Raw genomic sequence first — 27807 nt, 5'->3', positions numbered from 1 at the left:
CCGATACAGGCTGTGAAAGAAGACAAAAAAGCCAAAAAAACCTACTAAACTAAATTTATTTGGGCAACTGTATAAGATCATAATAACTTGTATACTATGTTGCTTTAACTCATACTTCATGAGAAAAACCTTTAAATCTCTAACCTTTTTCTGCTGTGTGTCTGATGAGGAAAAAAGAGCTAACAAATGCAACCTGATAAGTTTTCTCTTGAATGTTATTAAATATTGAAATACATATGCACTGTCTCTGAAATCCTTGTATATTTTCTGTATTGGCTGCAGCAGGAACAGTTTAATAGCTGTAATATTTTAAACTTTAATGGAGATGTATGTGAAACTGTACAATTGGATGTTTGAAAATCCAGTGTTCTGGTTACTGCGACATTATTATTTCTGTGCTTTGAAGTGTTTAATCAGTTTGGAGTTTGTGTTGTAGATGAATGGAAGAAGAAAGTCAGTGAATCCTATGCCACAGTCACGGAGCGCCTGGAGGACGACCTGCAAGTCAAGGAAAAGGAGCTGGCAGAGTTAAAGCATGTTTTCAGGTAAAATATTCTGTCACTCTGTTGGTTTCTTTCAAATGGCTGTTTGGTATCAAACAGCATTTCCAGTTCAGGTGTTTTATATGGACAGAGTTTCTCCTGTGTGGAATGCATGTTCCTTATGTCTATTTTTGGGAATATGTCATCACAGTGCTGGGCAGAGCCCCACAGCAGGGTACCAAAATTAGTGGCTGCTGATTATTAATGCCAATATTTTACAACAAACACCTATATACCTTTGTAAAATAATTAGCTCCAGCACAATGTCTGATTTTGCTGTGCACTTTTCAGTTTTGCTGGTGTGTTTCTGCAGCCAGGAACATTGCTGGGGTGTACCACTGTGAGCAAACACAAAAGCTGTGGGTTCAAAGTTAGGGTGGTGCTGGTTTTCTCAGGACAGCAGGCTCACCCAGCTGAGTAACACAGATTGTTCATTACCTGCCAAGCTCCAGTGCAGCAAACTCCCCGCTCACAGACTAGGAATGAGTTGGGAAAAGTATTGAAAGTTTTTGGGTTTTTTTAAATTGTAACCTTGTTAAATGTGTGTAATGGATGTTCCTCCCTCAGGGTGGGTTTGTAGTTACACAAATCCAAGTGTAACTATAAACCCAGGGTCATGAGTGTGCTGATACTGCATGGAAACTTCTCTGGGCAGGCCAAAATTGGGATTCTCCAAAGCAGTATTAACTGTAGGTGTATTTAGTTTTCAACAAATGTAATTATTTACAGTGTCTGATGGATTACTAGCAAATCAGTCTGTGCTGAAGGAAACCCACAGGGCTCAATGACAAAAGCTAAAATGTCCAAGTACTCTCATTTAACAACCTGTAAGCAAGAACAGTGATCACTGTCCCTGTGATTTCGTCTGGGGAGTATAAACTCACTTTTTGATAGGCTTTTCCTGGCTAGTCTTTCCATTTAGCAAGATGGCCCCTGCTCTATGCATGTCCTACTCACCATTTTTAAATCAATACAGGTATTTTAAAAATATGTCATAGTTATTATTGCATTAATGTAGACACTGAGTTTATATGCATTGTTTATATTTTTTAAGAGCCTTTCCTCTTATTTCCCCTAATTTAGATAAATTTAGAATGTATATATTTTGCTTGCATAGCTGGATTTCTCAGGAAACAATGAATCTGGACCACTCAACCTGATAGTAGTAAAGTATTTCTAGGTTTACAGACTGTAAACTGGGTATAAACTCAGCCTCGTGTCTCAAAGAAATTACATTGAGATTTCTCTTTTAAATGTTTCCCACATGCAAGAAGCTGTGCTGAAAGATGAGAGAAGTAATCATCTGTAAAATCCCTTTTTCAGCTCTGATGAAGCCTTCTGCAAAGTCAACCTGAATTACCGCACGGAGAGCGGGCTCTCGCTGCTGCACCTGTGCTGCATCTGTGGGGGTAGGTGTGGGCAGGGCCCTGCCCAGCTGGCCCTGCCCTGGCTGGCACGGGGCTGTGCTCTCGGGGAGATCCTCAGTCTGGCCAGCAGCAGCTCCTCAGCCTGGTCTGAGCTGCCCTGAGCTCCTCAGCCTGGTCTGAGCTGCCCTGAGCTCCTCAGCCTGGCCAGCAGCAGCTCTCAGCCTGGTCTGAGCTGTCCTGAGCTCCTCAGCCTGGCCAGCAGCTCTCAGCCTGGTCTGAGCTGCCCTGAGCTCCTCAGCCTGACCAGCAGCTCTCAGCACCCATCACAGAGCATTTCTGCCTCCACTTTTCTGGATTCTGTCCTGGCCCAGGCTCCAGGACAGGGACCTTGTTGTAGCAGCACTTTGCTGTACTTTCACCACCAACTTTCCTACCGTAATGAAAAAATCTGTATTTTATTTCACGTTGATTAAAAGAAGAATAACTGAAATGCTCTAGTGACAAACTTCAGCTGATAGGGCTTTTCCAGACAGCACATCAGAATACACAAGGGGAGAGGACAAGATGTGTTCTGGGATGCTCATACAAACATACTAATGGTGGGATTTTCCACTTGGATCCACACAGCTGCTCTGTTATCCACAAAAAAGTCATTAGTTCATGCACTTGCTTTGCTCTTGTTAAACAATTTTCAGCAGAAATCGGCTGAGAGAGGCAGAGACTTTTACCCTGAGGTTTCAGCTCTGCAAAGTACTGACTAATGACATGCATAAATGATTTTATCAATCTTAGTTAGATGTTCACCATGAGGAACAACCTGGTCCCTCACTGCTGAGAAATGAGTGGATCTTTACTTGTCATTTTTGAGTGGGAGATCCTATCCACAGATGGCATCCATACCCGGGAACATCAGCGCAGTTGGGGTAGCTGAGAGGAACTTTAGGGAAACACACATTAATCATTAGTCCTGGGAACACTCAGAGAAGGGCAAAGAGCTGCTAGATCTGACATTGTCCTTGGCTACTGTCACAAGTATTGAAAAGGCAGATGAATTTATTGAATTTATGTATTTATTCACTGTGTGTCAGAAAGGTCAGAGCAAAGCTCCCGGCCTGGCCCACATTAATGGAGCCACATTAGCCCTGCCCAAAATGACTGTCCTTGTGAGGATGTCCTGTGCAGGGAGAGCAGTGCTCCAGCTCTGAGATGGCAGAGGAGCTCAGTGACTGAGGAACCAGAGGTTCCAGAAGCACCTTCTGTTTCATGGAGCTCTCTGCAGCATGCTCTGGATGCTAAAGGAGGAGCTTGCTTCTCTAGAAGCTCAGCTACCCTTACCAAATCCTCATTAAAGTGTGAACAAACAGTGAGCTGGTGTGTGGCCAGACCCACAACTGTCCTGGCCAATGAGATATTTCCATCAGCCTCATCAGACTGAAGTTTCAAAATATATATTTTATTATTTGCCTCAGGTCAGCAGTCGAGATATCTATTTCTCTGCTTTCAAACTCATGTAGGAACTTCTTGCCTCATCTGCATGTTCTTTCTGTAACTGTCTTTTTTTTCTGCTTTTCTCTCCAAAGGCAACAAATCCCACATCAGAACTCTCATGCTGAAAGGGCTGCGCCCGTCCAGACTAACGAGAAATGGATTTACAGCTCTGCACTTGGCAGCTTATAAGGTAAATTATTTTAAATAGAATGGATGACAGGAAATCAGAACTGAGCAACTGATTTGTCTGAACTGTCTAGATGAGCTTTCTAGTCATTATTTCTGGTAAAAATCACATCTGTGGTGCATAGGGAAATTCCCCATAAAGAGCCCATGCCCAGGAATCAGCATGGGCTTTTGCAGTCATCCATGGGGTGGGATATTGCTTTGGAATGGCTGATGGAGGCATCAGTGCAACTCGAGACAGAGCAGTTGTCCAGTGCCACCATAAAATCAGGACAGAGGCTTTTTTAACAGCCAGGCCTCAGTCTGGCAGCAGAGAGAGTCCTGGGGCTGGGCAGAGCTCCCCCAGCCTCTCGTGGCACTCCGAGCCCCTGGACCACGGCTGGGCCCTGTCTGCCACAGCCAGCTGTGCCACAGCTGGGGAGGCCAGGGCTGGGCTGCTCCCTGCAGCTGGGAGAGCCTGTGCCAGGACTGATGTGGGCTCGCTCTGGCCTGCAGGACAAGGCAGAGCTGCTGACGGCGCTGCTGCACGGCGGGGCTGACATCCAGCAGGTCGGGTACGGAGCGCTGACCGCCCTGCACGTGGCCACCATCGCCGGGCACCCCCAGGTACGTCCCTCGGGCTGGGCAGGACTCTGCTCAGTGCTCCTGCTGGCAGGCATTCTGCTTTACTGCCTTTTGAAACAAATCTCAGAACTGGCCAAGTACAGCTGGGTCTTGCTTGATTTTTTCTGCATTTTGGGAAAATTGTATCTGCGCAGGTATTTTTACACTGAACAAACATGCACAAAAGGACGCAGGCCAGAGGTTGGGCTTGATGGGTCTTGGAGGTCTTTTCCTACCTTGATGATTCTTTGATTCTAACAGTCCTGTGCAGAATGGTGGTGGAGCTGTTAACCTGAGCCCTGACTCTGGGATGGTCTCATTCACAGGTGTTTAATGTCTCCCCTGTGGACACTACAAAGAGGTCTTCTCTGAGCACTCTGGGGTTTCAAGCAATTTTTAAAACATCTGGGCCTTCTGCTGTAAATGCCAAAGACAGACCTGCTGTTGCTCCCACATCCTGAGCTCCTGCTGAGTTTATGGGCAAGTTTAGGATGCTCACAACCCAACAATATTAACTCAATAAGAAACTGTTAGTAGTATTGAAAAGTTTCTTATTTCTTCCTTTGGAATGATCAGCTCTGTATCAGAAGCATCTCCATAAATGGAGTGGGACTCCATATATATATAAACTCATTTGGTTCATCTGCTGCACAGGGAACCAAGGATTTATGGTCCAAGTTCTTGCTTTCCTTCTTTACATAGCTGTGAAATTTTCAATCAGCTTAGAAGTTCCTCTGCCAGATAAAGTAACTTGTTTGGTCCACAATTTCATTAATATTCATGGAAACGTGGAATCATTTTTTCAAACCCCCTTATAAGGATGAGTTTTTATCCCTTGCCCTTTTCCAAAAGACAAAGTCCTTATGTCTGTCTCATGGGGTTTTTGTTGGCTCCTTCTAACCTTCAGAGTGGCTTAATTAATTGTCTTTGAAGTGAAGATCACTGACTTGAGTGTTCAAAAAACTTCTGAATAAACCTTTTGTAAGAGAATTTTAAGAAAAATTGCAAAGTAAGACTGCTGTACAAGTTGTTTGAAGTAGTGTTTTGAAATAACATTTGTTTGTACAAGGAGAGGGAAGCGTTAGTTTGAACCCACTGGGATGCTGCTGGCTGCCTTAGACCAGCCCACCCAGCTGCTTTCTCTGCAGCTTGGGAACGTCCCCTGGGTTACAAGCTTCACCTTCACTCACTGTCAGTCTCCTGAGGATAAAAATATTTTTTTTTTCCTACTTAGTTTCTGAAGTATTTCTTGCACATCCCTCCAGCATAGCCTCCTACTTGTGATGCCTGTGACAGCTTTCAGTGCTTTCTAAGACTCCTTTTTTCTTTCCTAGAAAGATATCTTGTCGGAGAGACTATCCAGCCTGTCTCTGTACCCCTCTCATCATTTACACTTGAGTGGAGTTTGCTTAGTACAGCGCACAAAATTCTATTTATCAGGGGATCACAAAGCAGCAGGCACGGCTGCCATTGCTACAGCCTGGAAAATGTGTCAAAACCCATCCAGTTTTATGTTCATCAGCAGGGATGGATCCACATCACTCCACACAGTTTTTTCACCTTGAAGATCCACCTTGAGAGCTTCTAGACGAACCTAAATTTTGAATTCCAGCTCCCAACGAGTTTGGGGAGAATATGGAGTTATTAACTGGAGTTATTCACATCCCTGAATGTGTTACAGCCTCACAGTTCATGGCTAAATTAAAATCAGGCTGGTCCAAAGATGTTTCAGTCATGTTTGTGTAAAAGCTACAGGCCCAAACATCTCTTTTCAGAGACAACAGCTACACTTCAGTTTTATCATGGCAGTTTGCTGGAAAATGTCTTAGACTAATCATTTGAAAGCCACCAAACCATTAAATCCCTGGCTGGCTGGCTCTGTGTTCCCACCTCTGGCTCACCAAGATATTGAAAATTGGCCAGACACAGTGGAGGGAACCAGCTGTGTTAGCTAAATAATGGAGTGTGTTCTTTATTTAGCACCTGAGCATGTTCCCACCCATCCCCTGAGTGCCTGTTGCTGAGCTGGTAGAACAGCCAGCAGAAAGAGCTCAGGGGATCTTTCTTCAGGTTTCTGTTATGCAGTCAAATGCTTTTTTGAGATCAGCAGCAAAAGGATGTCAGCACACGTGACATTTGGCAAGGGAAGTTCTGGCTGTATGTGAAGGGGGCGAGGGGATCACAACGAGAGGGATCTGAGGGCATTCCAGGAGGGTGCAGAACCCCACGAGTGGCAATAATCAGACCTGGCCCTGCAGTGCTGCCTCCAGGGGAAATCACAGCTGATGCCATGGAAAATGGGTAAAACTAATGGGAAATGGATGCATTTACATATGTCAGGGCACAGACTTTATGCAGAAAATATCTTCAGGCCTTCTCATGAAAAAAGAATAATTGAAATTGTGTAAAGAAGCAATCCCTGTAACTGATGCTGCTGGGGAAGAGTTTGTGTTCTCTGAGCACTCGAGGGTTGCTGGGTTGGGCTGACTGTCCCTGTTGTTGCACGTTTGACAGGATTTGGGGTCTCAGCCGGGCCAGCAGGTGACAGGGGTGCATGGTGACAGCTGGCAGTGGCTGCCCTCCTGCAGGGGCTCTCCGTGGGCAGGCACTGGTGGGAGCAGCACAGTGCAGGACTGGCCACTGCCCGTCCTTGGTAGCCCTTCAGCCCCAGCTCTTCACTCTGTCGTGACTCATGCTCCAGTGTCTTTCATCATCATGGCACTCAAAACGTTGCACCCACCCAACTGATATGCAGAACTTCTGAAGCAATCCCCAGCCCAAGCCCTCTGTGCCCAAGGACCCCCTCGTGCTTCAGAAGACCCCCCTCAGGTTCAGTGTAGAACCCAATGGTTTCATTCAGGCTTCTATTTTGGCAGCAAGGCAGCAAGGCATTTCTTGAGAGTTCATGGCTTTCAAAAAAACATGGGCCTCCTGAAGGACCAAAAAATGTAGAACTTTGAAAGAAAGCACTTAGGGTTATTTATTGAAGCCAAAGAGCTCTTATGTTCTAAAATACAAAGAAATCCTTCCATGTTTGAGGATTTACCTTCACACATTTAAATTTAAAAGGATCTTTCATTTTGTGTGACTTTTTCACTTCTAAAAACTCTGATCTGTTTACAGCTCTTTGTTCATAATGGCTAGAAGAAAATTAAAGGTTGTTCTGAGAATATCCAGACAGCCATTTCTGTGCCTCTTACTGAGTAAATCAGGTGTTTTAGTGGCACACCAATTTTCAGTCTCATTTATAAAGCATCAGTGACATTCAGTGTTCAGTTCAAGTACTGTAAGCTGATCACTTGTACATGCTCTGCACCTTTATAACCCGTTTGTTTGGGGCTGTTTGACATTTTCTAAACTGGGGGCGTGAGGTCTCACAGTCCTGTTACACCAGCTGAGCACATGTCATGCACACACACAGTATTGTACAGGGCACACAGCACACACACACACACACACACACACAAACACACACAGTATTGCACAGGGCACACAGCACACACACACACACACACAGAGTATTGTACAGGGCACAGAGCACACATGCACACACACACAGTATTGTACAGGGCACACAGCACACACACACACACACACACACACACACACAGTATTGTACAGGGCACAGAGCACACACACACACACAATATTGTACAGTATTGTACATAGCACACACACACACACACACACACACACACAGTATTGCACAGGGCACACACACACACACACACACACACACACACACACAGTATTGTACAGGGCACAGAGCACACACACACACAATATTGTACAGTATTGTACATAGCACGCACACACACACAGTATTGCACAGGGCACACAGCACACACACACACACACACACACACACAGTATTGTACAGGGCACAGAGCACACACACACACACACACACACAGTATTGTACAGGGCACACACACACACACACACACACACAGTATTGTACAGAGCACACAGCACACACACACACACACACACACACAATATTGTACAGGGCACATAGCACACACACACACACACACACACACACACACACACACACAGTATTGCACAGGGCACACACACACACACACACACACACACAGTATTGTACAGGGCACAGAGCACACACACACACACACACACACACACACACAGTATTGTACAGGGCACATAGCACACACACACACACAGAGTATTGTACAGTATTGTACATAGCACACACACACACACAGTATTGTACAGGGCACACAGCACACACACACACACACACACACACACACCGTATTGTACAGGGCACATAGCACACACACACACAGAGTATTGTACAGTATTGTACATAGCACACACACACACACAGTATTGCACAGGGCACACAGCACACACCCCCAGGGCTGCTGCTGGCACTGCTGCTGCTCTCTTGCAGGCTGTGGACATCCTCCTGCAGCACGGGGCCTACGTGAACGTGCAGGACGCCGTGTTCTTCACGCCGCTGCACATCGCTGCCTACTACGGCCACGAGCAGGTACTGGGGCACTCACAGCCCTGCCCTGGGGCACTCTCAGGCTGTCCCTCTCTCTGGCTGGCTGGCCTGCTGTCCATTCACCACAGAGAATGTTTTTCAGAGTTAATGTGTGCTTGCTTTTGAGAATTTTAATGTTTTTATAGACGTGTAAGTTGAAAATGAGTTTCCTATTGAATCCCTTCTCCCTGTTTTAACTTTGCAGAGATGCTCACATATAGTATTGCCCAATGCACTATTGTACCTGGTTTTCTCAAAGTTTTATTTTCATGGTTTTTTTAGTCAACCCTAATTAAATATTTAGGTAACCCACCTGTTACTGAAGTTTGGAGCTGATGTGAATGCGAGTGGTGAAGTTGGGGACAGACCTCTTCACCTGGCTGCTGCCAAAGGCTTTCTCAACATCACAAAGCTTTTGATGGAAGAGGGAAGCAAAGCTGATGGTAAGAAAAGATATTTAAAAATCCTCTTTAACACTGTGTTTTGTAAACAGAGTCTTAGCTTCCTAAGAGATACTCTTTCTATGTGGTCTGTGTATCATCTTTGGACAACTGAAACAAGAAAAGAGCAGCTGGAAATCTTTCCTTGGTTAAGCATGCTGGTTTGTCACCCCACGTTTACTCTTTTTTCTGTAATAAGTTGGAGGGGAAAAACAGGGGCAGAAGACAAAATTACAATTATTATACAGAGGTGGCTCATTATTTAGACATTGATCCAGGCAGGGAACATGTGGCCCTGTGGTGGGGATCTGTAGTCAAAGTAACTCAAATGCAGAGAACTAGTGAGCGAGGTACAGCAAGTAATTTAAAATAATTCGTATGGAAATCGAAATTCCACAGAAAAGGGGATTTTTTATCACATAATTTATTATGCTCCACAAGTTTCCCACTCTTCACTGTGGGCCATTTTCTGCCTGAGAACGTGCCTGTGTGAAGACTTGATGGGCTGCACAGAAGTCTCTCAGCACACTTTGGGCATTGTATGAGTTCTTAGTCCAGGTGGCCTCACAGTGATGTCACTCAGGCTGGGACATTGCACTTCATTGCTTATCTTCTGCATGAATGCAATGTATAAAATATTTTCTCCTGTGGCTGATGTCAGTGTGCAGCTGGTGGTTCTGCTGGGTTCTTGTTCTTGCTCCGTCCCCTCCCCTTTTGCTGCTTCAGTGACTCTGAAGGCACCAAATGTGCCACTCTCCAGCCTTTCTCCTCATTGCAGTGACACCTGTGTCACAGGTGTGCCCCTGCATACTGCTGACACACCCCACAGTGGCACACAAATGCTACAACTCACAGGTCACATTTTATACATCTTGTGATTATCAGTGCAGAGATTCTTACCTGCACCTGAAGGGAGCCTTAAAGAAAGGTGGAGAGAGACAATTTACAAGGGCCTGGGGAGCCAGGACAAGGGGAATGGCTTCACACTGACAGAGGGCAGGGGTAGATTAAGCACCAGGAAAAAATTCTTCCCTGGGAGGGTGGGCAGGCCCTGGCACAGGTGCCCAGAGCAGCTGTGCGTGCCCCTGGATCCCTGGCAGTGCCCAAGGCCAGGCTGGACCCAGGGCTGGAGCACCTGGGACAGGGGGAGGTGTCCCTGCCCACAGGGGAGTCCCTTCTAACCCAGCTCATTCTATCATTCTGTGAAATACTGAGCAAATTCCCAATTATTGAAAAATTAATTTCTTATCCTCAGAGTAAGAGACAGAAATGTTTTCTGGGAAGTAACAGTACATTGCTTGGAAACACACTGCTCGTTAAAACATCAATTTGCCATGTTCTCTGTGAGTCCTGCCTGCAATCACACATCCTCCTCCTGCAATAAAAAAGCGTGGAGGGAAGCAGCACAGCCAGGTCTGTGAGTGCTGTTTCCAGAAGTGAGCTCAAGGTGTTCCAGCCTCGATGGGTATGCACTGGGCTGATATAATTATAATAAAGGGGGGAAAAAGAGATGTTCTCTCCTCATGACAAGGCAGTGGGAGGTTTGCCCTCTGTTAGAGAGCTTATTCCAAAAGGAAAGGATCTGGGGCACCATTTCAGGTTCTTTTCTCTTTAAACTCAAAATCTTCAGCACAGAAAAAAGAGAAAAGGGGGACTGGAAGCGGGAAGCCTTTTGCTCTTAAAGTAGCACACTTTGAAACTTGCTGTAAGTGCAGCAGCAGAGGAAAAGTCTTTGGTGCCCAGGAATGAAAGGAACTGGGGAAAGAACCTGAATAAATTTGGCACTGTTCAGTGCAGACCAGTAATTGGGGTCACAAACTTGAGCTGTTTCTTTTAACACACTGTGACTCGCTAGAGAGCCCGCAGCGATCGCCCGTCCCCTAAGCAGGCAGAGCTCCTGGCAAGGGCAGCTCCAGGACAGCTGGCAGGCTCCAGCAATCCCATCTGCAGATCTAGGATTCCCCAGGGACACTCTGTGCAACTGCCCTTGGAATATTTTGCTACTGCTGGTAGGTGCCAGCAGTTCTGTGCTGCCTGGACGTTCCCGGTTCTGTTGATGTTGTTGTTATCTTACTTTTGCTTCAAAATTGCTCTTTCTAAATGTCATTTATGACTCATGATCCCTTCATGGAAAGCTTTGTCAAAAGACTCAATAAGTTTGCAGCTGGAAGAAAGAAGTCATGCCCCAAGTTCAGAAAATCACCTTGACAGTGCACTGCAGGTGGCACAGAGCAACGTGGGTTTGATATCCAAAAGATCACAGAAATTTCAATTTTAAACTAATACGTCCGCAAATATTTTTCCAGGAGGTTTCAAAATGCATAGACACGACACATGAAATTCTACTAAATATCCAAAGCAATCCCAGGCACACTGTGTTAAGGATAAAATCCTTTCTGTGGTCTTTTCCTGGGCGAACCGGCAGTGAATGCTCAGGACAACGAAGATCATGTGCCTCTGCACTTCTGCTCTCGGTTTGGGCACCATGACATTGTCAAGTTCTTACTGCAGAGCAGCTTCGAGGTGCAGCCCCACGTGGTGAACATCTATGGAGACACCCCTCTACACCTGTGAGTGCCCTGGAGCAGCTGCTGGACAGGTCTGGGGCGCTGGGGAAGGCTGGTGTTGCTAACCCCTCTGTACTGGCTTCCTTTGCAGGGCCTGCTACAATGGGAAGTTTGAAGTTGTCAAGGAAATAATTCAGCTCTCAGGAACAGAAAGTCTCACTAAAGAAAATATATTCAGTGAAACAGCTTTCCACAGGTGAGGTGTTCAAATGCCATTGTCAGTAGAGCTCCACTGACACACGCATGCAGCACGACACCCAGAATTACAAATGTGTCACAACACCCGGAATTTCAAATGTGTCTCACAACACCCAGAATTATAAATGTCTCACAACACCCAGCATTACAAACGTGTCACAACACCCAGAATTACAAATGTGTCACAACACCCGGAATTACAAGTGCCTCACAACACCCAGAATTACAAATGTCTCACAACACCCAGAATTACAAGTGTCTCACAACACCCAGAATTACAAATGTCTCACAACACCCAGAATTACAAATGTGTCACAACACCCAGAATTACAAACGTCACAACACCCAAAATTACAAGTGCCTCACAACACCCAGCATTACAAATGTCTCACAACACCCAGAATTACAAATGTGTCACAACACCCAGAATTACAAATGTGTCACAACACCCAGCATTACAAATGTCTCACAACACCCAGAATTACAAACGTCACAACACCCAAAATTACAAGTGTCTCACAACACCCAGAATTGCAAATGTGTCACAACACCCAGAATTGCAAATATCTCACAACACCCAGAATTGCAAATGTCTCACAACACCCAGAATTACAAGTGTCTCACAACACCCAGAATTACAAATATCTCACAACACCCAGCATTACAGGTGTCTCACAACACCCAGAATTACAAATGTGTCTCATAACACCCAGAATTGCAAATGTCTCACAACACCCAGCATTACAAATGTCTCACAACACCCAGAATTAAAAATGTGTCACAACACCCAGAATTACAAATGTGTCACAACACCCAGCATTACAGGTGTCTCACAACACCCAGAATTATAAATGTGTCTCACAACACCCAGCATTACAAATGTGTCTCACAACACCCAGAATTGCAAGTGTCTCACAACACCCAGCATTACAAGTGTCTCACAACACCCAGAATTACAAATGTGTCACAACACCCAGCATTACAGGTGTCTCACCCAGAGCCAGGTGAGGGGCAGAGCGAGCAGGGAGCTGCACAGGCAGGGTCAGTTTGTGTCATGAGATACAGGACAGGGCATGAAGCAAGAGGCAGAACCAGGCAGTGAAAATCAGGTTCCCCAGCCCTGGTTGGACAGTGGTCCCTCTCCTTCTCCAGTTTGGGAGCTGGGATCAGAGCTTGTTCCTCCTGGGTGTCTGCTGAGCCAGGTACCCTGAAGGAGAAACCAGGTGGCAGAACACGGATTGGTTGGGATGCTGGAATTTTGGGAAGGGCTGTTTAGGAGACACTTTGCAGCACAGACTGTTTGCACAACTGTGCAAAATTAGGTGATTTGGCAATAATTAGAATGTTTCTGAACCAGTAAAAATGAATATTCTCTGGTGAATTGATCATGCATTTGCCCATTCCAAATGATCCCTTATTACTGCATTTTTATCTCTTTGTAATTCTTTTTTGGCTAACCAAAGTACTTCTTTTATGGACTGTAGCACTCACCACTCCCTTTTCTTTTGCAGTGCTTGCACCTATGGAAAGAGCATAGACCTTGTCAAGTTTCTTCTTGACCAGAATGTTGTAAGCATCAATCATCAGGGCAGAGATGGGCACACAGGTAACATCTCCATATTTACTGTGTATGAGGGTGGATACCAGCACCAAAATACTGGGAAGCCACACACCACCAGGATTTCCAGCACCCCAGCACCTTTCAGACAGAGCACAGCTTTCTTGGAATATTGTTACTGGAGGCATAGAAGTGATAACTTCAGTGAGGATGTATCAGGCTCATAAGGGTGTATATGAGTAACAAAACCTGGTGTAAACTGTTCCTCCCATATTAAGGCTTCTAAGCAGTGTTAGAAGTTATTCTGCAAAGAGATAGGCTTCTGGAATGTAGTGTCTGAAGGGCTGCACACCTTCCTGTCCCCACTACACAGAGCTGCCTTTGTTTCCACTTGCTTTTCCTCCCATACAGAGTCATTAAATGTGGTTTGCAGGTGGCACATGGTGCAGAGGCAATAGATTGGTTCCTGCAGCCTTCATGTTTAATTTTCACCTCTTGCCTCAGGGATTTTTCGACCACATATTTATTTATCAAGGAGAACAATTTGCACTTCAGAGTTGTTGCTGCAGTGCCACTGCAGTGCTCTGAGAGCTGTGCTGCCCACCCTTCTCTGGTGTTGCAGGGTTGCACTGTGCTTGCTACCACGGCCACATCCGCCTCGTGCAGTTCCTGCTGGATAACGGAGCTGATATGAATCTTGTAGCTTGTGATCCCAGCAGGTCCAGTGGAGAAAAGGATGAGCAGACCTGTTTGATGTGGGCTTACGAGAAAGGTATTTCAGTTTTCTGGTTTCTGCTACAAAACCCACCGAAGCTGTGCAGGAAGGGGAGGGCAGCAGGGGAAGGAGATAACGCTGCAAAGTAACCTGGCAACTCCTGCAGACAGCTCCCACCACCTGCTCCCCAGGCACAAAGGGTATGAACACCAGCCCTTCAATTTGTCCTCTCAGATCTCTGTAAACATTAGTTTAATCCAGCACAAACTCAAGAAGAGTTCACTGAAGACTATTGTCAATTTCCATTGCAGGATTTCTGCAGCAGGGCTTTCCTCTGCCATATCTTGCATTTTAGGAGTAGGTGGACTCAAGAAAACAACATATTGTTTTTACTGGCAGAAATTTCCCACATTTCTACAGTTAAGAATCGCAGTAGGTTTAGATTAGCATCACCGTGTCTGCATATCTTGTAGTCATGTTTTACATTTTTTAAAAAATCCCCATATTTAGTATAAATTAATATTTTTTTTAAAGTCTTTTGAGTTACCTGCAAACCCTTGTATTTCTCTTTCCTTCCCAGGTCACGATGCAATTGTGACCCTCCTGAAGCATTACAAGAGACCTCAGGATGAATCCCCCTGCAATGAATACTCCCAGCCTGGAGGAGGTATGGGCTGGGCAGTCGTTTCATTCAAAGGGCCTGATCCAAAGACTGCTGAAATCTCTGGAAGTGCTCCTCCCATGTCAGAGAGCTTTGGGTCAGTCCTGTCCAGCACAACTAGAATCACAGTCATGGGACTCAGCATCTTCTGGCCATGCTCAGATTCCTTTCGAGGCTGCAGCCACACAACAGCCCAGCCTGCTGTGCCTGGTGCAGTGAGGAAAATGAGCTGTATCCCTGCCCAACCAGCTCCCATCAGATGTGTGGGTGTGTTCATCTGAACCCTCACCCCTTATTATTAATTATTTCTGGCATCAGTGACTCATTAATTTATCAGCACCATCACTTATGTTGTCTCTGAACTCCATAATTTCACTCTGTTCTTCATTTCAGACGGGTCCTACGTGTCAGTGCCCTCCCCCCTGGGGAAGATTAAAAGCATGACAAAAGGTATTTGCAATGGCAAATTGGGAAAATGGGAACTTTTGTGGTCCTTTGACCCAAGGTGTTTGTCAGCCTGAACATCCTACACAGGATTCATTATTCCTGGACTTTTTATGGTACATTGTTCCATTTCCCTGGGATAATTTTAGGAAACAATGTACTTAACTTTGCTACTCAGTATAATGACAATTCCTGTATTTGCCTTGTTTTCATTCACTTTAAATATATATATATATTTCTTTTTATTTCTTTGAGGAAAGGCTGTGGTGTGAAATAGCACTAATGAAATACCCATTTCGCCAGGAATGCAAAGTATCATTTAAATCACCCCATAGAATGCCTGGATCATCCTTATAAGAAAATTTCTGTCCAAAAATAATTTTTATTGCTCTGAAACAAATACAGCTGAAACATTCAGATAAATATTTTAGGGTATTTTAAGATATTTTCCTTTTTTTTTTTTTTTGTGGTATTTTCAATTTTCCACTTTAAATGTTCACTCTGAATATAATCAAATCCTTATATCATCAAAATGCTCTGTTTAGAAATATTCTGATAAACTTTATAATAATGAACTAAAAAGATCAACAAGAAAGAGACATTTGACAACTAAATTCAGTTGCAAAGTTTTGATTCCACATGTCACCAAGAGCCAGCTGGCTCTGGAATAGCATCCCCAGCAGCACAATGAGCACTGGCTGCACAGAAGGAAGGGATGAATTCTCCATGTGAGGAATTCTGCCCTGCCACCCCCTGGTGCAGGCAGGGTTTGGGAGTGTGGGGCAGTGCTGGTGGCTGGCAGGTGCTAAAGCCAGGAGAGCCCAAGGCAGCCTGCAAGGCTGCAGGGATGGGTCTGTCCCTGGGCTTTGCTGGAGCAGGAGGAGCAGCCCATTTACAGGGAACAATCAGCTTTCCCAGTGCAGGAGTTCTGAAGTGCTTTCATGCCTGTCCTCCCCTGGCCAGGTTTTACAAACAGGGTGGGTGTTTCTCTTGCAGAAAAGGCTGATGTCCTCCTCCTCCGTGCTGGCTTGCCATCACACTTCCACCTGCAGCTCTCTGAGATAGAGTTCCACGAGATCATCGGCTCAGGTACCAGAAGGGAAAGTGCATTCACTTTAAACGCTTGATAACAAACATAACAAACATATTTGAGCTTATTTATTTTAAACTATTTTAGGGTCTTTTGGAAAAGTCTATAAGGGACGATGTAGAAATAAGATTGTTGCCATCAAACGGTAAGTTTGTCAGGCTTTTCCATCCTGCTTGGGCAATGCCCTAGTTTGAAGCATTTCACAAGCCCATATTTTATGACACCTTTGCCTTCTGCTCCCTCTCATGCCACCCTAAGGTACCGAGCCAACACCTACTGCTCCAAGTCTGACGTGGACATGTTCTGCCGCGAGGTCTCCATCCTCTGCCGCCTGAACCACCCCTGCGTCATCCAGTTCGTGGGAGCCTGCCTGGATGACCCCAGCCAGTTTGCCATTGTCACCCAGTACATCTCTGGGGGATCCCTCTTCTCCCTGCTCCACGAGCAGAAGAGGTATTGCCCTCATCCACCCCGGGCCTGCTTACAGCATTTGGAGGAGCGGGGAATCTGAGCTGATGTAAATATTCATTTCAGCATAGGACAACAGAGAAAGGAACACCCTAGAAAATGTTGAGCTTTGGTTCAGTTTATTGGGTGTGCAAGGTAAACTGATGAGTCTTCCCAAACTTGTTATTGTCATTATTTTACAGTATATAGATTTACTTACATAGTTATGTAACATTATTTTGTCTGTAAAGCAGTTTTAAATGTTGCATGATTTACAGATCAGAATAATTTTCAATTGTCTATTAACTTCAAGTAATCTTTTATATTTTTTTTACAAAATACAGAATTCTTGATCTGCAGTCTAAACTAATCATTGCTGTAGATGTGGCCAAAGGCATGGAGTACCTCCACAACCTCACACAGCCCATCATACATCGGGATCTCAACAGGTCAGTTTCTGTCTCTAACCTAAGGATTTGCACAACGTGAAGGCTCAGAGCCACAGGGACACTGTGCAGTCCCCTGCAACCCCAGTGTCTCCTCAGCACTCAGTTGAAAATAGTCTCAGGGGTTTTATACAAACCTGTACAAGCCACAACAGCTGAACTGTGGTTGTACTGGAAGGCTGCAGTCCCTGACATTGTTTTCCTGCATCTGTTTGTTTTCCTGATTCTCTGTTCTCCACTGCTGAATTTTCCCATCTGTCAAAGGGCACTTGGTCACATTCCCTTCTCACTTCCTCTCCATCCCTTTGCTTTGTCTCTTTTACTGTAAATACTTCCCCCAGTCACTGAGTTGGTGTGTTTCTGTTTGCTGGGCTCGTTTGTTACAGCTAACAGCAGCTCTGACTGCTCCCCCTGGGAGCTGGGAGCTTGCACGGGACTGGGCACTCATCCATCTCCTTGGTGGAGTCCCAGTGGGAGCACTGGGGGCTCTGTATCTGCAGGGAAAAGCCTGTTCTTTGTGTTCTAGCTATGGAAACAGGCTGGTGCATGTTGCAGCAACGGGGGGTGAAATACCTGAGCTGCACTGATTGCAAGATTGGAGGTGAAAGTGACAAAACGTGGTCCTTAGCTGTGTCAGCCCTTGAGAGCAGCAGGCAGGCTGGAATGGCATCTGCACTGAGCTTTGAGCCTCCCTCACCTGCCTGCATCCCTGCCCAGTGCTTCCAGGCCCCAGATCCATGCTGTTCCAAGGGACAGCCCTGCTCCTGAGGCAGTGGCACCAGCCAAGAGCCCCGTGCCTGACTCTGCATGCAGCCTGTGGAGCTGCTCCAGGGCAGCCAAGGCTCAGACCTCACAGAGCAGCTCCGTGCCTTGGTGGCTCTGAGGAGAACAATTCTGCACTGAAGGATTTTAAATAGCTATGTCCTCAAAAGAAAACCCAAACCAGTATTTTCACAGAGAGCCAGAAAGCCCCACAGCAGCCATAGAGATCATATTTGTGAGGGTCAGAAGATAATGTGCTCTAGGCTGTTGGTGCCATTGATGTGTGCTGCTGAGAGAGCTCAGCTTCTGAAAGTTTAGTGCAAGAGCAGGAGTCATGTTTGCAGCATGAGTCCCAGCCAACCCACAGGCACAATTACCAGATGAAAATCTTTGCAGCAGTTTAAGAGAAAGACTAAGAGTGAAATTCTATGTTAAGTTTTGCCAGGGGCTTCACAGGAGCCTCACATTTTTACCTTAAATTTTCGCATAACTCATCACCACCTTTGTGAATTCTGAAATCTAATGCCCTGCATATAATGCATTAAATAAACCTGCAATATGGCTTGACAGAATAGAGGAGAAAAGTAATCTTTCGTGCCTCTGCCCTGGAAAACGGGTTATCCTTCCATTTGAAGAATAATTGGGAGTTTTATTTTGCTTTTCAGTTCTGACAGCCATCAGGAATGGTGACATGCATCAACCCATTACCACTTACACCATGGTGAGGGATGGCAGCCACGATGATTATAGCACTTTAATAAAAGAGAGACCATTTTATTACCCATTTAATTCAAGCCATAGCAGCTGAACATGGCTGGAGGAAGCCTTTGAGCCACTGACCTGCTTTTGATGGCTCTAACTGTCTGTGAGCACTTCTGAGAGCTGCTTGGTGAGGGAGATGAAAGAGAGGATGGCAGCCTGGTGGTAATGAGGATGGAGTCTGCGACTCCTCTTTGTTGAAATATCCCTTGTGAAATCTTAAAATATCCCTTGCTTTTCATTACACCCACAGCATGTTAAAGGCAGAAGGATCTTTTAATGGCCCAAATCCCTGTGAAAGGGACGTGCTGAGCCTGTCACTTGCCATGGGAGAGAGCAGCCCCCGTGCCTGGCAGATCCAGCACCATGTCCTTTCTCAAAGCCAGGATGATTGCACACTCCTCCTTCTTATCTCCTTTTCTTCCTTCCATGGCTTCATGAGGAGAACAATGCCTGCTCTCACCACTGCAATCCCTGTGACCTTAACAGAAGACAATTAATTTCTGATTCTGCTGAACTCAGTGTCAGTCTTCTGCCAGCTCAGTTCAGCTTGGATTTTTCTTGCTGTGTTTCTTAAAACACAATCTTAAAAATGGTGGATTGAGGAGGAAAGTAAATTAACATTTAGCCTTTCAACAACAATGTTTAACCTGTTTCATCTGAGGTTTTCAAATTTTCAAGTGTCACTGAGGCAATAACAGCATTTTTAAGATGTACCTTCCAAGCCTCATTTCTGTGGGGTGGATTTTTTACTTAAAAAAAGAAAAATCAGTAACTGTAGTGCTCCGTGGGGGTACCAGACTGACAAACCCCTCCCAGAGCCTGCTCCCTGCTCTCAGATATGCCCCTCAGTGCCCTCAGCACCAAGATGAGCATTTCAGCACTGGTGGTCAGATCCTGGGCCAGGGGAGGTTCGAGTTGGGCATCAGGGAGAATTTCTTTACTGAAGGGTGGTTGGGCATTGGAAGAGGCTGCCCAGGGCAGCGGCAGATTTCCCATCCCTGGAGGTGTCCAAGGAACACCTGGGCATGGCCCTCAGTGCTCTGGGCTGGGGACAAGGTGGGGATTGGTCACAGGTTGGACTCTGTGATCCTGGAGGTCTTGGACACTTCCCTTCCAGACTGGAAGGTTCTGTGATTCTGTGAAAGGCTGATGCATGCCATGAGGAGAAAGGGAATTTCAGATGATTTCTCTGCTTCTCCACAAAAACTGCCAGCCTAGGTCTTCATCATGTCTTGACTTGTCAGGTTGGATTTATTCAAGTCTGCACAATCCTGGGACAGGCTGAAGTTGAAGCTGGGGCTCAGTGCAGTTTATTCACATTGAGACACGGTGATAATTTCTGTCCCTGCTGACAGAGACCAAATTTGAGCAAGGACCACAGCAAAGTCTGTAGTTTTGTATGGCTTGTGTACCTACACCCACCCTGGGGCACAGCCTTCAAGAGTCTCTCTAGTTCAGCCTCGTGTTTCATTCATATTTTCATTTGGCATATGCTGTGGGTCTCAGAACAATTCCACGTGTCTTACTGAAATCGTGTCAATGTTTTGATGGAAAGTGCATATGAGAGCTAAAATCAGATCAAATATAAATCAAAAGAGTCATGGTTACATTTTTATGATTAAATTTATCATCCCAAGGGTTGGGTTTAGGTGAAGGTGGAAATCTTGAAGGCAGTGATTTGTAGGAGTCCTGCTTGAGAGAGCTTAAATTTTTTTCTGGCCTAAGACTGTTATCTGGTAAAATTTGTGTTCCTCACTTGACTGTTCTTGTTTGTATCTGCAGCTCTAATGTGAGCAAGTTGTGCTTTTTGTTGAGACCATCAATATTACTTCCATTTTCCCTCCTCATGTAAACTCTTGCCAACTTTTTCATTTCTGTTTTTCATACTCTTTTCACTCTTCTGAACTTTCTTGGCTCGGTCAGCATTTGATAAATATCCTGAGAGCACTGTCGTGTCCACATTGCTTATGTTGTGATTGCTCAGCCTCCCACAGCCCTGGGCCATGAAGGTGCAGTGAGTGGGGCAGGGAAATCTTCACCTCCAGAGGAACTTGTGACCTAGCTAAAGCAGCATGTGGGTTTTCCTCCAAGTTTCCATTTTGTTTGAAACCCTGTGGTTTTGTTGCTGATTTCTAAAAGTCCCTCTGGATTTGTTGTGTGCACGTCAGTCAAAGGTTGGCTTGCCCTCTCAGGGGCAATGTGCACTACAGGCATACCTGTAGACACTTAGCTCTCCAAGGAGGGGATTTGAGCTCACATGCTTAGCTATGACCCAAAACTATAGCATTTTCACCATCTTTAACAAGCTATCAAACAATTACCTATAGGTTTTTTTTTTCCCCAGTCACAATATTCTCCTGTATGAGGATGGGCATGCAGTAGTTGCTGATTTTGGAGGTAAGGAGTTTTTATGAAACACTTATAAATTAACCCCTAATTCTCTAAAACTAAACATGTGCTCACTGAGAGGGCCCTGTGGAACTGCACTTAAGGTAGGACTCCTGTGTAAGAAGTGTATTGGCCTGAGAGTAATTCTTCTTCTTGCTTTGCTTCAGAATCTCGATTTCTGCAATCCCTGGATGAAGACAACATGACAAAACAACCTGGGGTTTGTTTCTTCTGTTTCTTGTTTTGTTCCACATAATTAATATCAAACATACAGGCAAACACAGTTTAGGAGAAGAAGACATTGGAAATACATTTGTTGGAATAGATGGACAGGTGTAGTATTAAATCTCTCTCAGTTTTCCTCTGTCTTGGTTTTATTTTTTTCCTCTGTCTTCAATAACAGAGATGAGGGAATATATAACATCAGCAGCAGAAAACAATGCTTTACAAGGCTGCCTTTGGAGCTCTATTGCTCCAATTCCTTAATAAAGAGTTGTTTTTAATCCACTCTTCCCTACTCACGTGCTGTTGGCAGGTGGCTCCTTTTTCTAGCAGCTACTCAGCCCTGGTTCCCTTGTTTCACAGTTCTTTTCTTCACAACAGCCTGCTGCTCACAGTCAGATTTACAGCTTTAGACAGATTTGCTGTCTTCCTGGGTTGGCTCCAGATGTGTCCTGTGTGTCCCTCCATGGCCAGGAATGCTCATCCCAGCTGTTAATGTGGGCTGGGCTGGGTGATGGGAGAGGATGGGAGGGGATGGAGGGGCAGTGCCAGAGGGGGGTGGTGCTGCCCAGGCCTTGGCAAGCAGCTCTTTAACACTCAGTAGTGGCACTCACTGTCTGGGTGGAGGGCGGGGAGCACAAGGACTCTAAAAATCCACCCTGAACCCATTACCCAGGGAGAGAGGAGCTGCTTGTGAAGCAGCCTCAGAACTGGGGGTCTGCAGGGAGCAGCAAGACCCCAGGAGAGCAGACCCCAGGCCAGTGCAGCTATTGCCAGCTTTTACCTCTGCCAGCTGGAGCAGTGGTGCATTCCCATTGTGTGGCATACATGCCTGTACCTCTCAGACCACGGGATGTGCTCTCCAGACCTTGGGCCTGGTGTTCTGGTTTTATTCTCACCCTGCTGTGATGTTTTAAGCCAGCTCAGCCTGGCCCCATGGACCTGAGCACCAAGCTAATGCAGGCACATACACTGTGACACACTGGCTGGGTCCTGCAAGCCAGGTGGAAGTTTCTCCTTAATTGGCAGATTACCAATTATTTTATGGCGTGATGGAGGCAGGAAATAAGGAAACAAAGGAAAACAAGCATACAGGTAGAGGAATAGGTGCTTGTGTGAGGAGGCAAACTCGGCTAACGTGTGATTGCTGTTTCCTGGAGGGCAGAACCTGCGCTGGATGGCCCCTGAGGTGTTCACCCAGTGCACAAGGTACACCATCAAAGCCGACGTCTTCAGCTACGCCCTGTGCCTCTGGGAGCTGCTGACGGGGGAAATTCCCTTTGCTCACCTGAAACCAGGTAACATGCTCAAGGAACCATGTCTTACATTTCTCTGAAGTCGAGAAGTACCTACACTGTGTAATTTTAACCCATATCACACAGAAGGGTGTTATTAATGCTGAGATCTGGCATTTGGTGAAGAGCACAGAACTATCCTATGTAGGTCCAGAACTGTGAACAAGACACTCTGAGTGCAAGGTGTCTGTTTCTCACACGACTGTTGGGATTGCAAAGCCATTCCTTGGTACATCTCCCTGGTGTGCCTCAGGACAGCACCCACACACCTGGGGGAAGGGGGATGTACAAGAGCAGAGCAGCATTTCCAGGGCTGCACTTGGCACTGCTGAGATTCTGAGCCCTGGCTGTCTGACAAGAGCTGCTGGGGGCCATGAGTGCTGCAGGACGTGGTCAGAGCCAGCGTGGCTGAGGAGGGAGAGTTCAGCCCCTGTGCCAGTGAGACCCTCACTGCTGTCTGACCCATGACCAGAGGTGGGCCTGTGGCCATGGCATGGGCATCTCAGTCTGCTCTGGGTCTGAGGGCAAAAGCCTCCTTGAACCTCCAGCCTCCATCCAGCCTTTATTCGTTGGTTGGATGGCTCAGCAGTGTCTCAGCAGTGGGCAGGGGTGTTCCTGGGGCTGGGGTGACCCCAGGTGCTGACAGGTGTCCCAGGGATGGGCAGGGGTGTTCCTGGGGCTGGGGTGACCCCAGGTGCTGACAGGTGTCTCAGGAGTGGGCTGGTGGGCAGGGGTGTTCCTGGGGCCGGGGTGACCCCGGGTGCTGACAGGTGTCTCACTGGTGGGCAGGGGTGTTCCTGGGGCCGGGGTGACCCCAGGTGCTGACGGGTGTCTCAGGGGTGTTCCTGGGGCTGGGGTGACCCCAGGTGCTGACAGGTGTGTCTCAGGGGTGTTCCTGGGGCTGGGGTGACCCCGGGTGCTGACGGGTGTCTCTGGCTGTCCCATGCAGCAGCAGCAGCAGCAGACATGGCTTATCACCATATCCGCCCCCCCATCGGCTACTCCATCCCCAAGCCCATCTCTGCCTTGCTGATGAGGGGCTGGAACGCCTGTCCTGAGGTGAGTGACCCAGCAGAGGGAAAATGGGCACTTTGCTCTGGCTGATGCCCCCAAATCACGGTTTCTGTGGGAAGGGTCACTGCAGAAAGCCCCCGGGCAGGCAATGGGGTGGGTCAGGAAACACAGGAGAGTTGGTGAATTGAGGAGGGAAGTAAATTAACATTTATCCTTTCAGCAAAACTTAATTAATCACATAATGCTGATTATGACTTGAGCTGTTACAGAATGAGTAGAAAATTCCTTGCTGCTCTCAGATTTTTGTAAGCAATGGTTAATGACAGCATGTAACACATATTCATATTAAATTCATTAATAAGGTGTCATATTACAGTGCTGACTGAAGCAGGCACTGAGATGGGTGCACTCCCTGAGTCTTGTCAGCATTCCCACCACCACCCAGCCCCTATAAGGAGAAACCATCTTTTCAGAGTCCCAGTGCAGCTTGTTACCCATTTGGGACTCCAATTTCACTTTGTCTTGCCAGTGTTTAAGAGCTTCAGGACAGAACTATAAAACAATTGATGGCTCAATCAGCCCATGGATGGCCAGAACTTTGCACAAGATGTGAGGAAAAACTTGTCAAAATTATCTTTATTAAGGTTTTTTTGCTACTGTTCTTTATTAGGCTCTATTTTGCTTTACTGAAAGTGTTTTGCTACCATTTGTTATGGAAAAATGGTGATTTTTGGGGCTCAACAAGTGTTCACAGGTCAAAATTCTCCACAAGGTCTGCTCAGTGTAAAGGAAAAAAAAGGGAGTGGGGGTTTTGCTGGATGGCCATGAAATGCCTCCAAGTTAGAAAATATATCCTTTTATTTATCTTTCATTTCATTCAAGGCTCATCCCAGCTGAAAACTAGTTCCCATGTGCCACGTCTCTGTTTCTATTTATCAGGTACTTGAACATCTGTTTCCCAGAAACTTTTGACAGCAGCTGTTTCCAAAGGCAAACTGGTGATTAGAAGCTTAGCAGCATCTCCTGAGAAGTCTTTTTCATTGGCTAATTGGATTTGTGAGCTTTAATTAGAGCCAGAGAATTTGCCATAAGGCCTGGGGCTGAGCTCTGTGAAGAAGTAAACATTTAGTTTTATTAAGTGCAGCTCTCATGGACAAGGGAGGGAGGAGGATGGCCATACAGGCAGGCTGGCCAGGAGCTTGTCCACTGCTCACCCCTGCTGCTGCTGCTGTGTCTGAAGTCCTGCTCATGGGCAAAGAGAAAGTCAGCCTAAAGAGCAGAGCCAATAATTTATTGATAGGTTTTTTCGTGACCTAGTCATCACTAGCTCAAATCTGATTGTTACAGAAAAAGATGAATTGCAGTTAAAGTTCATGTGCACACACATCTTCATGTTGTAGCTCAGCACCAAACTAGCAAATTTCATCAGATTCCCAGACAGACTGACAGCTATGCCATGAAATTCAGAGAGGGGAAATGATGGCTCATCCCTTCCCTGTGTGTCAGCCCAATCCCACCAGATCTGCCCCCTTCCATGTTTAACCCAGCTCTGGTTTGCCTGGTGTGTTCACAGGGGAGACCAGAGTTTTCAGAAGTTGTCACAAAGTTGGAGGAGTGTCTGTGCAATATTGAGGTAAGGACCCAGCAGGGGAGGTCTGTGTGTGTGTGTGCAAGCAGATGGGAGTGCAAGTGGGGACAGGGACAGTGGCAGTGGCCGAGGACAGGGTGGCTTTGGAGCTGCTGGAAAAGTCCAGGGACGAGTGGGATACGAGTTATGAGAGAGAGATGAGAAAGGACTTGGGAATCTGCCATAATGGTACCTTTGCTTTTCTTTCTTAATCCAGTTAATGTCTCCAGCCTCCAGCAACAGCAGCGGGTCCCTGTCCCCCTCGTCCTCCTCGGACTGCCTGGTGGCCCGGGGGGGCCCTGGCCGCAGCCACGTGGCCGCGCTGCGCTCGCGCTTCGAGCTGGAGTACGCCGTGAACGCGCGCGCCTGCGCTGCCTGGGCACAGGGGTGGGTACCCACAGCACCTCCTGGGCACAGGGGTGGGTACCAACAACACCCAGGCTGCCTGGGCACAGGGGTGGGTACCCACAGCACCTCCTGGGCACAGGGGTGGGTACCCACAGCACCTCCTGGGCATGGGGTGGGTACCAACAACACCGCCTGGGCATGGGGTGGGTACCCACAGCACCTCCTGGGCATGGGGTGGGTACCAACAACACCCAGGCTGCCTGGGCACAGGGGTGGGTACCAACAACACCGCCTGGGCATGGGGTGGGTACCCACAGCACCTCCTGGGCATGGGGTGGGTACCCACAAACACCCAGGCTGCCTGGGCACAGGGGTGGGTACCAACAACACCCAGGCTGCCTGGGCACAGGGGTGGGTACCAACAACACCCAGGCTGCCTGGGCATGGGGTGGGTACCCACAAACACCCAGGCTGCCTGGGCACAGGGGTGGGTACCCACAGCACCTCCTGGGCATGGGGAGGGTACCAACAAACACCTCCTGGGCACAGGGGTGGGTACCCAACAAACACCCAGGCTGCCTGGGCGCAGGGGTGGGTACCCACAGCACCTCCTGGGCATGGGGAGGGTACCCAACACCCTGCCTGGGCACAGGGGTGGGTACCGAACACCCAGGCTGCCTGGGCACAGGCTCTGCGGGCTCCTCTGACCTGACTGAAGGACAGAAGCAGGCTGTGCTGCTGGCAGGTGGCGTGGCAGGACCAGGAGAGAGCACTGGACCTGTGCCACTGGACCTGTGCCATCAGCTTGTGCATCACAGGGAGCAGGCTGCCACTGGGGGGGCAGCGGGGGAAGGTGAAAGTGTCCTTGGTGAGAAGGGAAGGGACAGATGGACAGACAGACAGAATCCAGAGCCTTCCAGCAGGTACAGAGGTGGGACACAGCTATGTAAGGAAGAGCCTGACAGAGGTTTGTGGGAGTCAGCATTGCTGGGACTGGTCCTACCACGGTACATCCTAAAAGCTGGGTATCACTCATTTCATGACTGCAGAACAGTAAGAACTCCTGGTATTTTTAAAGGCACACACATGGGTTCTGTATTACTGTACCAGTAAGTAAATACCTGAGGTATTATACCTACCACTTGGAGAACTGGTTTCAAGGGCAAACACAGCAACTGCCATCTCTAGGATCAGGGATGAACCACATGTTAGCAAGACAGTGGGTTTGGTCCATGACTGGAAGGTAATCCCACCATCGTCCTTGCCTGAGAAATGTACTTGCAAGAACCTTTAGCAGTGACATGTAAAAACATGCCAATGATGCTGGATTGATGCCTGGAGTTGTTTCCAAGATGGCAATCCAGGGACAGTTGTGAAGCCCCAAATGGGGTATTTGAGGGCAGTTACTCTGAGAAGGGTGACTGAGTGCCAGCATGCCTGGGGGTCACAGTCTCACTTCATGTCTTGTTCTTGCTTTTTGTTTACTGCACTGCTGTGGCTGGGCCCCAGGCTGATGTCTCATGGTACTGTTCTTTCCTTCCACTCTGGGAAAAAAGTTCTCATGGTCTGGAGATGTGCCATCACCAGTCACAAACTGACACCTCCTGTTTAAATTGCAGCACCGGGCAGCCCCCTTCTCAGGGCCTGTCTCTGGATGAGCTGAGGAGGAGCTTCCAGTGCCCACCCGTGGACAAAAACGGTGAGCTGCTGCAGAGTGCTGCCCCACTCCCGAGCACGGGACAGGCTGCCGTGCTGGGGCAGGGCCAGGGAGCACTCTGTGCCAGCTGCAGGGACCCTCTCTGCTCCTGCAGGCTACGTGTCGGACCCCTTGAGCACCATGAGGTTCCACTCCTGCAGCAGCAGCCTGGAGGACAGCAGCTGAGGGATGGAGCATCCAGCTGCCCAGCCCAGCCATCACCACGGAGCCCTGAGTGTCACACTGACATCCCTGGATGACAAATGTCCCCATCCTGCTCTCTGCTTTAGCATCTGCCTCAGCTAACCACCCCGTGCCCTGCAACAGCAAGCCTGGCCATGGGGCATTAAAAAAGAGAAGAGAGGCAGGGCAGCAGAAGTTGAACTCTTCCTCTAGAAGCAATTACAGAGTTAGTCACGCTGTTA

The 27807-nt window shown here is 47.2% G+C and overlaps 1 protein-coding gene across 1 annotated transcript; it reads left to right on the top strand.

Annotated features, from left to right (window-relative positions):
• Nucleotides 1-357: 357 nt before the first annotated feature.
• Nucleotides 358-27807, top strand: TNNI3K (TNNI3 interacting kinase; the record flags this gene model as incomplete). The annotated part of the gene is made up of 24 exons (XM_050977502.1): nucleotides 358-545; nucleotides 1866-1951; nucleotides 3490-3587; nucleotides 4079-4189; nucleotides 8607-8705; nucleotides 9007-9145; nucleotides 11568-11712; nucleotides 11801-11905; nucleotides 13419-13513; nucleotides 14088-14237; nucleotides 14761-14847; nucleotides 15235-15291; nucleotides 16282-16374; nucleotides 16463-16520; nucleotides 16634-16828; nucleotides 17167-17271; nucleotides 21137-21189; nucleotides 21348-21400; nucleotides 22568-22700; nucleotides 23647-23756; nucleotides 25285-25344; nucleotides 25556-25725; nucleotides 27306-27385; nucleotides 27498-27807. Coding segments are annotated over 24 exons (2541 nt in total), but the record flags the coding sequence as incomplete, so codon positions are not given.

Source organism: Serinus canaria, chromosome 8 (assembly GCF_022539315.1).
Source record: "Serinus canaria isolate serCan28SL12 chromosome 8, serCan2020, whole genome shotgun sequence".
NCBI lineage: Eukaryota > Metazoa > Chordata > Aves > Passeriformes > Fringillidae > Serinus > Serinus canaria.
Note: the sequence above shows the minus strand (reverse complement) of the source record. Positions and strands in the feature narration are given on the sequence as shown.